Source organism: Theropithecus gelada, chromosome 20 (genome assembly GCF_003255815.1).
Source record: "Theropithecus gelada isolate Dixy chromosome 20, Tgel_1.0, whole genome shotgun sequence".
Classification (NCBI taxonomy): domain Eukaryota; kingdom Metazoa; phylum Chordata; class Mammalia; order Primates; family Cercopithecidae; genus Theropithecus; species Theropithecus gelada.
The window spans coordinates 54208299-54221300 of record NC_037688.1 but is presented as its reverse complement, the minus strand read 5'-3'; the positions used below and the strand labels follow the sequence as shown (position 1 = coordinate 54221300).

The 13002-nt window shown below is 54.4% G+C and overlaps 1 protein-coding gene across 6 annotated transcripts; it reads right to left on the bottom strand.

The window, feature by feature from the left end:
• Positions 1 to 369: 369 nt before the first annotated feature.
• ZNF668 (zinc finger protein 668) lies at positions 370 to 12935 on the bottom strand. 6 transcript variants are annotated; one of them, XM_025370506.1, is made up of 4 exons: positions 12273 to 12799; positions 4055 to 4166; positions 3296 to 3964; positions 370 to 1799 (listed from the first exon to the last, which is right to left on the bottom strand). In XM_025370506.1, exons 2-4 carry the CDS (start codon positions 4084 to 4086, stop codon positions 587 to 589), a joined length of 1914 nt encoding a protein of 637 aa, XP_025226291.1. In that variant the 5' UTR covers positions 4087 to 4166; positions 12273 to 12799; the 3' UTR covers positions 370 to 586. The 6 variants fall into 6 exon arrangements, with proteins under 6 accessions (XP_025226291.1, XP_025226292.1, XP_025226293.1 ...); XM_025370507.1 differs by lacking the exon at positions 12273 to 12799 and adding an exon at positions 4277 to 4572; XM_025370508.1 differs by lacking the exon at positions 4055 to 4166 and having other exon boundaries at positions 12273 to 12935.
• Positions 12936 to 13002: the final 67 nt, after the last annotated feature.

Sequence of the window (13002 nt, the reverse complement as noted above, 5' to 3'; positions counted from 1 at the left end):
TTTCTATAAGGAAACGGGTAGATTTTAATGAACAATACCCCTTTTGTGGGCAGATTCCTAAGTCCCAGGCCCTCACAAGGGGTCAGTGGGCCTGGAGATGCCAGCTCCCGGCTGCCAGAGGCACTGCTCCTCCAGGGCCACTTCAGCCCACTTTTGATCACTAAGAATCCCAAGAAGGGCACAGGGAATTTCCTTTCTTACTGCCCATGGAACCTGTTGTCACTAGACATCCTGAAACGTACTTTGGGAAACTGTGTCCAAAGACCCTTCTAGTTTCAAATCTGTGGATCCAGGGGTCTCCGCTGAACCTTATCTGATGCCCAAACTCCCACCCATTCACTCCTAACCAGAACACAGAAGACGACCTGGTGCCAAAACGAAAGCTTTAATGAGTGTTACTCCTAGACAGTCATGTCTCAGCCGCTGCCAGCCTCCATGGTCCCAGCTCTCTTAGCTGGGCGACAGGTTAGCTAGTTGCTGAGGGGTAGGGATTTGGAGTCTAAAGAGCAGAGCCAGGCAAAAGGAGGTACAGGAAGCCCCCAATGGGGGCTGGGCTCCCGGAGTGTGGTGCTGGGGGTCATGGGTTTCAGGCCGGCCCCTCTTCAGGTATTCCTAGCAAAGCCGCCAGGGGCTCCAGGGGTGTGGGGGTCCCCATGGGCACAGGGTGGGTACGTTCATGCTTGCGCAAGTCGCTGGCACTCAAGAAGGCCTTGGGACAATGGGGGCAGGTGTAGGGCCGCACTGAGCTGTGAGTGCGGCTGTGTTTCCGCAGCCCAGCCCGGTCAGAGAAGCTCTTGCCACACTGGGTGCAGGGGAAGGGCCGGAGCTCCGGGTGTGAGCGCTCGTGCCGACGCAGCAGTGTCACTGTGGAGAAGGTCTCCTTGCACTCTCGGCACACAAACTGGGGAGGCTTCTCATCAGCCTCCTCACCCCCCACCTCGCCTGCCCCTTCCAGGGGACCAGGAGCCTCCCGGACGCCGGCATCTTGGCATTCCACATGCTCCACCGTCATGCCCACCACCTGCCACTGTGTGGCCATCACACCACCTGACTCCGGGGGCAGCCCTAGCAGCCCTGCTGGAGGGTCCCCTAGCCCCGCCCCTGCTGCCGGGGTGGCTGAGCCCTCGCCTGCCACGCCCACAGGCAGCGCCAACCCCACCACCAGCTCCTGTGCAGGGGGCGCCCCCGCGGCCTCACTGCTTCGATGGGTCCGCTCGTGCTTCCTCAGGCTCGACGACACCACAAAGGACTTTCCGCACGCGTTACAGTGGAAGGGGCGCTCCCCCGAATGCACCCGGCTGTGCTTCGTGAGGCTGGCACGCTCGGCAAAGGCTCGCCCGCACTCCTCACAGCGGAAGGGCCGCTGGCCAGAGTGCACTAGCGCGTGCCGCTTGAGGTCCCAGGACGCCACGAACGTCTTGTCACACTGCAGGCACTTGAATGGCCGATCGCCGGTGTGCACGCGCCGGTGCATGGCCAGGTCCGCCGGCTGCCGGAAGTCCTTGCCGCACTTCTCGCAGTGGTACGGCTTCACTCCCTCATGGGCGCGCTGGTGGCGCCGGAAGCTCGAGGGGTCGGAGAACATGCGGCCGCAGCGCGGGCACAGGAAGGGCTTCTCCCCCGAGTGTGTGCGCTCATGGCTCTGGTAGGAACTGAGCTGCGTGAAGCCCTTGCCACAGGCCGGGCAGCGGTAGGGCTTCTGTGCCGCGTGGATGCGCTGGTGGCACGTGAGAGAGGATGAGCGGGAGAAGCTCTTCCCGCACTCGGAGCAGAGGAAGGGGCGCTCGCCGGTGTGGGACCTGCAAGTGGAGGACTCGGCATGAAGGCGACAGACCCCATAACCTGACCCCACTGCCTGTCTGGGCTGTACTTTAGAGGTTCCCCAACCATCCGTGGGGGCCTAGGTTTAATCCCCTAAGAGCCACATTGCTGCACCCCAGAGAAAGAAGCCTTCAGGCTGGCTGGGTGTCTATTCCAAAGACCCGTCTCTGCACATTAAAGACCAAGATATGGGCCGGGCACGGTGGCTCATGCCTGTAATTCCAGCACTTTGGGAGGCCGAGGCCAACGGATCACGAGGTCAGGAGATCGAGACCATCCTGGCTAACATGGTGAAATCCAGTCTCTACTAAAAATACAAAAATTAGTCGGGCGTGGTGGCAGGCGCCTGTAGTCCCAGTTACTCGGGAGGCTGAGGCAGGAGAATGGCGGGAACCCGGGAGGCGGAGCTTGCAGTGAGCCAAGATCCTGCTACTGCATTCCAGCCTGGACGGCAGAGCAAGACTCTGTCTCCAAAAAAAAAAAAAAAAAAAAAAGACCAAGATATGGCCAGGCGCGGTGGCTCACGCCTGTAATCCCAACACTGTGGGAGGCCGAGACAGGCTGATCACCTGAGGTCGGGAGTTCAAGACCAGCCTGACCAACATGGAGAAACCCCGTCTTTACTAAAAATACAAAATTAGCCAGGCATGGTGGCGCATGCCTGTAATCCCAGCTACTCGGGAGGCTGAGGCAGGAGATTCGCTTGAATCCGGGAGGCAGAGGTTGCGGTGAGCCAAGATCACACCATTGCACTCCAGCCTGGGCAACAAGAGCGAGACTCTGTCTCAAAAAACAAACAAAGAAAACCCCCCAAAAACCAAGATATGCGTCCCCTGCCTTTTTTTTCCCCTGTTCCCCAGGCTGGAATGCAGTGGCCTGATCGTGGCTCACTGCAGCCTCGACCTCCTGGGCTCAGGCCATCCTCCCACCTTAGCCTCCCAAGTACCCGGGACTAGAAGTATACATCCCCACGCTCGGGTAATTTTTTTATTTTTATAGAGATAAGGCTTGCTATGTTGCCCAGGCTGGTCTTGAACTCTTGGGCTGAAGCGATCCTCCTGCCTCCTCCCAAAGGGTTGGAATTATAGGCGTGAGCTATTGTACCCAGCCTAGAAACGTGTCATTAATGTAGAGGCTGAGAAAAAAAAAAAAATGACCTAGATAAACCTAGCCCCACTCACAGCTCCTGGTCTCCACCAAAGACCCTCAGAACTGCCCAACTCCAAACCCCACCCTTTCCAGCTGGCCTGGAATGGAGGCCAATCTGACCCAATCCTATTATCAGGGCTCCACCTCGAGGCAGTCGCCACCTCTGCCCAATCACGGGCATCAATTTCTCCCACATGCCTAGCCCCTCCCCTTGGATCTGCCCCACCCACCTTCCCATTGGCTCACTTTACCCTGAGCCTCAACCCCAGGCCCCATTGGCTGCAGCAACGCTGTCACGTCGCCCCGCCCCGGAAGGCACCCTCACCGCTCATGGTTGCGGAGGTCCTTTAGCTCGGCGTAGGCTTTGCCGCAACGCTCACAGCTGTAGGGCCGCAGGCCAGCGTGAGTACGCCGGTGCTTGCGGAACACTGAAGGGTCAGCAAAGCTCTTGCCGCAGTCAGCGCAGGCATAGGGCCGCTCGCCCGTGTGGCCGCGCTGGTGGATCTTGAGCTTGGAGAGTGCGCCATAGGCCTTGGGGCAGTGCGCACAGCGGAAGGGCAGTTCGCCAGCATGGGAGGCCAGGTGCACGCGCAGGCACACGGGCTGCATGAATCGGCGGCCGCACTCGGGGCACGGAAAGGGCTTCTCCCCCGTGTGACTGCGCCCGTGGCTGCGCAGCTCGGGTGCCGTCTTGTAGGCCTTGGGGCACAGCGGACACGCATAGGGCCTAGGCTTAGCCGCGGAGCCTGCCACCTTGTCCCCACTGGCTTCCTCTGCCTTAGCTTCTGTCTCCGGCTTTGGCTTCACCTCAGCCACCTCCTCAGAGCAGTCTGCTGGCCCATGTGTGGCAGCGTGGCGCGCTGCCCTGGGCGCATTTGGAAATGTCTTGGTACAGGACAGGCACTTGTAGCGGCGGCCGGAGCGCTTGTAGCCGGGGGCTGGGGACCGGGCCTCTGCAGCCTCCACTTCCATGGCCTTGGTGAATGGAGTTTCCCTGCAAGAGAAGCAAAGTTAGACCAAAGCCACATACCTGCACCACTCTTCAAGGCCTCAGAGAGAACTCTATCTCATCTGCATTTCTCACCTCGGAACCCCCACATCCTTCCTGCCCAGCATTCCTGGCTGACACCCTGCGTTCGTTTCCTCCCTGAACTGCTCATTGAAGAAAGGAGTTGGACCAAGTGACCGCAGAGCCACTAAGAAAGGAGGCTGGGGGTCACAAAAGATTCACCTATACTTCTCTCCTCAACCTCCAGGCTTTTCCAAACACTGGCATTCCCGGAGGTCCAGGTTCCATCTGTCTCACCATCTTCCTTCTTCAGCTCAGTGTCCAAGAACTATGCCAGGATCAGGATGAAGAGTGTACCCAGACGTGGGCCTGGCCTGAAGGTCTCCAAGCACCCAGAAAAGACAGACCTGGGACCAGAAAAGGGCTGAGCCAATGGGCTAAATCTGGTAGCTGGCACTGTCTGGAAGTGACAGGTCCCCAGCATCTGTGTTTTCTTTCCTCCTCTGAATGGTTAGCCCCTCAGAGACAGCAACTGTTCACACAGAATTCTGCCCTTGCACAGCTGTACGGGCCTCCGCCCCAGACTGGAATCTGTCCACCCTCTGCTCTGGAATCCCTGTTGGCCTGTTCCCACAACTCTGGTAATGGAGAATCACTCTCAAGGCAGCCTGAGCCATTGCTAGCAGCTAGAAGCCTGTTTCTGAGTCATAACTGATATATCTGATCTAACATGACCTCCTGGCATACCAGCTCTAGCTGAGATCCCTACTTTCTGGTCCAGAACCCAGACGCCCTCCACCCAGCTGCTCCTGGGGATCATGGCTGGGAGGAAACAGGATTAACGGCTGTATTAGTCTTAACACCAGCTCATCCTCCCTGGGGGATGAAGGGAAGAGGATTAGGGCAGATCCACTTAAGGAGTGCTCAGCAGCTGCTGCTAGGGGAAGGGGTCTGAGGAGTGGGGGCTGCAGGCAGCCAGGTGTGCCCAGAGGCTAGGAGGCCTACGTTCTACTTCCAGCCCGGTGGATTACTATGAGACCTCAGTGAAATGAGTGTTGTTTATAGGCCTATTTCCTCATCTGGACACCTTAGGGGTTGGTGGCTTCTAAGTTATGACACTGGGGTTGAGGAGGAGGAGGAAACTGAGCTGAGCCACGAAGGTGCTAGGGGAAATACAGAGACTCAGGGCCCCTTATGCCAGGAAAAGATGGGAGAAACAGCTTACCTGGTTGACCCAGGGAGGACACAGGAGCCCCTGAGGCATGGCAAGGGCCACATCCTTAGAGTCAGCACCCTTCTGCCTGAAGTCCTGGCCTCAGGCCTGCACGCTGCCCTCTCTCCCCAACCCCATGCAGCCGGTCTTCTCCCAGAAGTACTGTATGATGTTTCCTGTTCCCTGCTTAAGAAATTTCCATGGCTTCCACCATACCATGCAAATCCCCAGGTCCTTCCTGCTTGTTCCAAATCTGACAAGTCCTTCACTGGAGCCCCACTTCCACCAGGAGGCTCCTCAAGCATCTCCCCTTTAGGTTTGGCCCCAATCCCACAAAACTCCATTCTATTCTCACTTGGTAATTTCACTTTTCCCACTAAATCCTGGGGCTTAGCCAGGTGTGGTGGCATGCGCCTGAAGTCCCAGCTACGTGGGAGGCTGAGGCAGGAGGATCCCTTGAGCCCAGGAGTTCGAGGCTGCAGTGAACTATGATCGTACCACTGCACTCTAGCCTGGGCAACCTGGCGAGACCCCATCTCTACTAAAAATAAAAATTAGCCAGGTGTGGTGGCATGCGCCTGTAGTCCTGCCTACTTGAGAGGCTGGGGTGGGAGGACTGCTTGAGCCCAGGAGTTCAAGACTGCACCACTACACTCCAGCCTAGGAGACGGGGCAAGACACTGAATCAATCAATCAATCAATCCATCCATCCATCCATCCATCCTGGGGTTTGAAGATGAGTTAAAGGGATTGAATTCTAACCTTCCTGATGACTTGAATTCTTCCTACAGTTTCCAAAGGATCCCTCCCTATTTCTGGATGAGGTACTCACTACCTCTCTTCCAGACGGTTTCTGGAGAGTCTGCCTGATAAAGTTCCTCCTTAATAAAAATGATAGCTCGGGCCAGGTTCAGTGGCTCACACCTGTAATCCTAGCACTTTGGGAGACCAAGGCGGGTGGATCGCTTGAGCCCAGGAGTTCAAGACCAGCCTGGGCGATATAGCAAAATCCCATTTCTACAAAAAATACAAAAATTAGCCAGGCATGGTGGTGCATGCCTGTACTCCCAGCTACTCAGAAGGCTAAGGTAGGAGGAATGCTTGAGCCCAAGCAGATTGACGTTGCAGTAAGCCAAGATCGTGCCACTGCACTCCAGCCTGGCAACAGAGTGAGACCCCATCTCAAAAAAAAAATAAATAAATAAAAAATAAAAAAGATAGCGCACATTTACTGAGCACTTGCCTACCAGGCACTATCCTAAACTCCTTATGTGTATTAGCTCGCTTACCCTTCATGGCAACCCCATGAGGAAAGTTCTATTATTCCATTTTCACAGATAAGGTAACCGAGGTCCAGAGAAATGGTTCAGTATTTTGTTAAGTGCCCAGTCCCTGAAGCCAAACTGTCTGGCTTCAAATTTTGCCTCCATCACTTCCCAGCTGATGTGACCTTGTGTAATGTACTGCATGTCTCAGAACCTCAGTTTTCTAATCTGAAAAATGGAGGTAATGATAGTACTTACCTGACAGGGTTGCGTGAGGAATGAATGAGTCAAGAATAATTACTGTCCTCAATTATCAGAGAGTCTTCTCAGAGCCGGACACATTGCTGGGTGTGCTAGTTTATTTAATTTAATGTCTTATAGCTTCCTGAGATAGGGATTCTTGTCCCTACTTTACAGAGGAATAAATTGAGGTTCCAAGCGTTAAGTGGCTTGCCCATGGTCCCTCAATGGGTAACCTAAGCAGCTGGGACTTCAGTCCAGGTGTTTAATTTGCCTTAAGTTGCTGGGGTCTTGCTCAGTGGTCTGGGGCCTCTTAGGCTTGTCTGCTGCCTTGGCCAGCCCTGCAGTGACCAGAACCCTGGGCTCAGGTCATACCTGTGTCTTCTCTCATCCTTGCAGAACTGCCTTGAGACCCTGTCCGGCACCCTTTATGTCTCTGCTTCCCTCTCAGAGGGCTTGACCCAGTGGTTCTGAGCTCTGGCCCTTCTACTGCCTCTTGCCAGCTCTGGGTCTCAGCCTCCCTATCTGTGAGTCAGACACCAGGTAGCTGGAGGGGCAAATCCCTCCTGCCACAGCACTTCCCAGGGGAAAAGGTAGGGGAGTACCAGGTTGGTCTCAGCATGTGCCCAGCTACACAAAGAGGCCAGGTAGCCTAGGTTTCTGTCTAACATCCCACCATTAAAAATATGTGTGTGTGTGTGTGTGTGTGTGTGTGTGTATATATATATATTTTTTTTTTTTTAAAAAGAGCTTGAGGTAGGCCTCAGGAATCTCTATTTTAAATACACTCTGGATCATTCCAGCCAATACTTTCGTTTGTTTGTTTGGTTTTGAAACATGGTCTCACTCTGTCGCTTAGGAGTGCAGTGGTGCAATCATGGCTCACTGCAGCCTTGACTTCCCAGACTCAAGCAATCCTCCCATTTCAGCTTCCCAAGTAGCTGGGACTACAGGCATGCACCACCATGCCTGGCTAATTTTTATTTTATTTTTAGTAGAGATGAAGTCTTGCTATATTGCCTGGGCTGGTCTAGAACTCCTGAGTTCAAGTGATCCTCCCACCTCAGCCTCCCAAAGTGCTGGGATTATAGGTGTGAGCCACTGTGCCTGGCCCAACCAATACTTAAGAACCAAACACACATCCTTAGGTCTCCACAAGCTCTTAGAAGAGGAGCATTTTAAATGTTCACTACACCTCTTTTTCAGATATTGAGATTAAGGTGCCCACAAAGGAAAAAACATACACAAGGGCACACAGCTGGTCAAGGAGCCAGACTCAAACCCAAGTCTCCAGGCTCCTGGGCAGGACTCTCAACCAGTCTCCATTCTCTCCCCCAGGTTGAATCATGACACTTCCCACTGCTCCCAGGAAAAAGACCAATATCTCTTCCATGGCCAGCATAGCCCCAAACCATCTAAATCCTGCCTACCCGGGCAGATCATTTGAGGCCAGGAGTTTGAGACCAGCCTGGCCAACATGGCGAAACCCCATCTCTACTAAAAATACACACACACACACAAAACCCTGCCTACCTCACCTCCCACTCCTCTCCCCGGCCCACTGGGCTCTACCCACAGAGGCCCCCTTTCTTCTCCTCAAAGAGCTAAATTCCTTCCCACCTCAGGGCCGTGGCACTAGCAGTTCCCTCTGTCTGAGCCACTCTTCTCCCAGGATCTTTGTGTAGCTGTCTTTTTGGTTTTATTTGGATCTCAGCTCCCAGTCACCTCCTCAAAAAGAGCTTTCTTGACCACCTTTCCTTTTCCCCCACTTTTAATATTTCTAATTTTTTCCTTTTTTAACCAACCAAGGAGCACAACCTTTCCAATGCTATCTTTACCCTGATAATCGCCTTCTGTCTACTCCTCTTTTTTTTTTTGACAGAATTTCACGATTATCTATAAGCAATTCTCCTGCCTCAGCCTCCTAAGTAGCTGGGACTACAGGTGCCTGCCACCACGCCCGGCTAATTTTTGTATTTTTAGTAGAGATGGAGTTTCACCATGTTGGCCAGGATGTCTCGATCGATTGACCTCATGATCCGCCCACCTTGGCCTCCCAGAGTGCTGAGATTACAGGTGTGAGCCACCGTGCCCGGCCCTTTTTTTTCTTTTTTTTTTTGAGATGGAGTCTCACTCTGTCACCCAGGCTTGAGTGCAATGGTGCAATATCTGCTCACTGCAACCTCTGCCTCCTGGGTTCAAACGATTCTCCTGCCTCAGCCTCCTGAGTAGCTGGGATTTATAGGCACCCGCTACTACATCTGGCTCATTTTTGTATTTTTAGTAGAGACAGGATTTCACCATGTTGGCCAGGCTGGTCTTGAACTCCTGACCTCAAGTGATCCACCCACCTTGGCCTCCCAAAGTGCTGGGATTACAGGCATGAGCCACCGCGCCCGGCCCTCTTTCCTTTTTAAAAATTGATATATTTATTTATTTATTTATTTATTTTTGAGACAGAGTTTCGCTCTTGTTGCCGAGGCTGGAGTGCAATGGCACGATCTCTGCTCGCTGCAACCTCCGCCTCCCTGGTTCACAAGATTCTCCTGCCTCAGCCTCCCCAGTAGCTGGAATTACAGGCGTCAACCACCATGCCCGGCTAATTTTTTGTATTTTTAGTAGAGATGGGGTTTCACCATGTTGGCCAGGCTGGTCTCGAACTCCTGACCTCCACTGATCCACGGCCTTGGCTTCCCAGAGTGCTGGGATTAGAGGCATGAGTCACCGTACCTGGCTTATTTTTATTTATATTATTTTATTATTTATTATTATTATTTTTTGAGACAGAGTCTCACTCTGTTGCCCAGGCTGAAGTGCAATGGCACGATGTCGGCTCACTGCAACCTCTGCCTTCCGGGTTCAAGCAATTCTCCTGCCTCAGTCTTCCAAGTATTTGGGATTACAGGTGCCCGCCACCAAGGTCAGCTAATTTTTTGTTTTTAGTAGAGATGGGGTTTCGCCATGTTGGCCAGGCTGGTCTGGAACTCCTGACCCCAGGTGATTCACCCGCCTTGGCCTCCCAAGGAGATGGGATTACAGGTTTGAGCCACCATGCCCCGCCTATTTATTTTAATTTATTTATTTTCTTTGAGAGAAAGTCTTTGTTGCCTAGGCTGGAGTGCAGTGGCTGGATCTCAGCTCACTGCAACCTCCACCTCCTGGGTTCAAGTGATTCTCCAGCCTCAGCCACCCGAGTAGCTGGGATTACAGGCGAAAGCCATCACACCTGGCAAACTTGTGTATTTTTAGTAGAGACAGGGTTTCACCATGTTGGCCAGGCTGGTCTCGAACTCCTGGCCTCAAGTGATCCGCCCGCCTCGGCCTCCCAAAGTGCTGGGATTACAGGCGTGAGACACCGTGCCTGGTCTTTATTTTTATTTAGAGATCAGGTCTCACTCTGTCACCCTGGAGTGCAGTGGCTCAATCATAGCTCACTTCAGCCTGGAACTCCTGCACTCAAGCAATCCTCCTGAGTAGCTAGGACTACAGGCACCCACCACCACATCTGGCTAATTAAAAATTCTTTGTATGTAGAGATAGAGGTCTCACTATGCTGCCCACACTGGTCTCGAGAACTCCTGGCTTCAGGTGCTCCTCCACTTCGGCTTCCTAAAGTGCTGTGATTACAGGCATGAGCCACAGGGACCAGCCCCCTCCTCTCTAATTTCCTTTATGGTGTCATCTGGACAATACTCCTTGCAAGCTTACCATGGGCAAGGTATCATTCTAAGCATTTTGTGCGTAATACTCAACTACTCAAGCCAATTCCACAGCTGCCTAGAAGTTCGTTATGAGTGAATGTTTGTGTTCCCTGTCTGTTCATATATTCAAATTCTAACGCTCATCGTGACTGTATTTGGAGATAAAGCCTTTATGAAAGTAATTAAGGTTGAATGACCTCATAAGGGTATGACCCTGGTCCAGCAGGATTAGTGTTCTTATGAGAAGTGACACCACAAAGAAACAAGCTAACTAGTCACCATCCCAGCCAGTGTTCAAATCCCAGACACCTGCTCTCTGAGCCCTGACTATTGCTTTGCTAGCATTACACGTCTTATGGTTTGGCTGTTAATTCTCCATCTCCAGCACCAGAGTCCAGGCTGGCAAAGAGCTAGGAAACCGATCATCTGCATCGTCTACATCCAGAACCCTGTGTGGTGACCCAAAACAAATGGAAGGAATCAACCTCAGATGAAATTTGAACCCAGGTCTGTAGCCTCTGCCTCCTGCACAGTAGGAGTTTGTGAGAATGTCCACCAATAACTGTTTATTAACTGAATTCTTCCACCTTTCCAAGTCCACAAGGCCCAACTATTGCCCCAATATCCCACAGTGGACTCCCTGTCGTGGCGATGAAGCCTTGCTTTGCCTCACTACTGGCTTAGGAACCGGATGAAGTTCTATTGTCTCACTAGGCAAGCAGAGATTCAATTTCCAAAAATCCTAGGCTAGGACCCTGGGGCAGGGATGAGGAGAAAAAGGAGGCATCTCAATCTTCCCATCTCTAAACAAGCAGTCACCACACAGGCCTCACGGCCAGGAGTGATCTAGTGAGCAGATGAACCCTGCAGAAATGAGCGCTAATCATCTCCTAGGCCGCCAACCCGGCCAGTTCACAACCTGATCCCAACCTACTTTTGCCTCAGCTCCAGCGACAGAGTCCTCCTCCCGGCAGCGACCGAACCTCCAGCCACAATTCTCAACCCTCCGCCTCTAGATGCAGTTTCCTGGGCTCGGGAGCCCTTGCCTGCCTTCTCCAACGGGAAAGCCCCTTTACATTCTTCAAGAACCCCCTTCCCCAGTGCCCTCAGGAATACTTAATGGCAGTAGAGAGGTAAGGGCCCCACGCCGCTCTGGGCCTCAGTTTCCTCATCACTAAAATGGGGTCCCTGAAGTTTGTGGGAGTTTGAAGGGCGGTGGGGCCTACGAAGCGCGCCGAGGAGCCGAGAGTTGCAGAAACCCGGAGCTCCTCGCTCCTCGCTCCTCGCAACCGTCTGTACGCTGCGCCCCCGCCAGCCAGGCAGTCCCTGGAGGGCAGGACCCTGGGTTGACTTGTGTCGTTTTGAGCCTCGGAAAACGTGGCCTCGGGGGACGTAGCAACCAGGACTGAACGAAGGATGCGGGGATGAACAAATGAATGGACGGAGGGCCGAATGCGGGACAAAGGCTTGCAAGATGGCGTTCTCTAGGACCGCGAGAGTGGTGGCCCGGCCTCGGCCGGGGAGGGGGCCGCCGGCGCCGGGGACCTTGCAGCGCGGGCCGCGCGGCCGGGACAAAAGCCCGCAACATGGCGGGCTCTAGGACCCCCGGGCCCGCACCGAGCCGGAACGGCAGCCGCGCGGGCCGAGCCTGGGTGTCCGTCCGCAGCCCAGAACCGCGGAGACAGTCGGCGGGTTCTAGGACCTGCTGGGCCCGCAATGCGCCCAGGGCCGCTCACCGCCCGCCCCGCCCGCGCTGCTCGCGCTGGACCAACCCAGTCCGCCCTCGGCGCCCGCAGGGAAACTGAGGCCAGCTCGGATTGCGGCCGCGTGGGGTCTGCCCGGGGCCCTCGCGGCTTCCCGCCGGCGTTTCCTACCTGATGAGACTTGGGCTGACCCAGTGCTGTCGGCGTCGGCTCCTCGCACTGACGGAGCCCGGATCCTGCCAAAGAGGGGCCGGCGCTAGGACCCAGCGGGGGGCGGGGAGGCGGGACCGGTGGCCCGGCGAGCGGAAGTGAGGGACCTTCCTCAGCTAGGAAGGAAGGGAAAGTTCCCGGGGAACCTCCAGCCTATGGCGGCAGAGAAGCATCTTGCAAGAGGTCTCTGTGGGTGCTGAGGCAAGGGGACGCAGGGCAGGCTGACAGTATACGCCGGCCTCGTGTTAGTCTGGGGCCAGGTCACCGGCAATGTCTTCAAGAACCAGAAGGTGGGAGGACAAAAAGGCCATGCTCAAGCTCTGCAGAACCTAAGTCCGCTTATATTCCACAACATTTCCTTTAATAGCAACGAGTGGATTTCACGAAGTTTTCTCCATCTGCCTTAGGAAAAGTCTTCCAGGGAGCCCCACGAAAAGTGTCACCAAAGTACTGTGGCCAGGGTTGCAGAATCTTTTTCTCTCTCTTCTGCGCCTATTCAATATGCACCGGAACGATTCTAGCTGCTCTTGCCGGAAGTGTGGCTAGCGTAGCGCTCAAAGACGCCTCGTTGTGACCTCCGTGGGCGGAGTCAGTAGTGCAGAGCCAGAACCTAGCGCCGGAAGTGTGCCTGCGTAAACCGGAGGCTTGGAGGCGGGACAGGCAGGGCTCCCAAAGCGGAAGTTTCGCGGGG

Coding starts and splice junctions, on each gene's coding strand:
- ZNF668 (XM_025370506.1), bottom strand. CDS start 4,086: ATGCTGGGCAGGAAGGATGTGGGGGTTCCGAG. Junction 3,965..4,054: donor AAGGATGTGGGGGTTCCGAG/GTGAGAAATGCA, acceptor CTTCTCTTGCAG/GGAAACTCCATTCACCAAGG. Junction 1,800..3,295: donor GACCTCCGCAACCATGAGCG/GTGAGGGTGCCT, acceptor CTCCACTTGCAG/GTCCCACACCGGCGAGCGCC.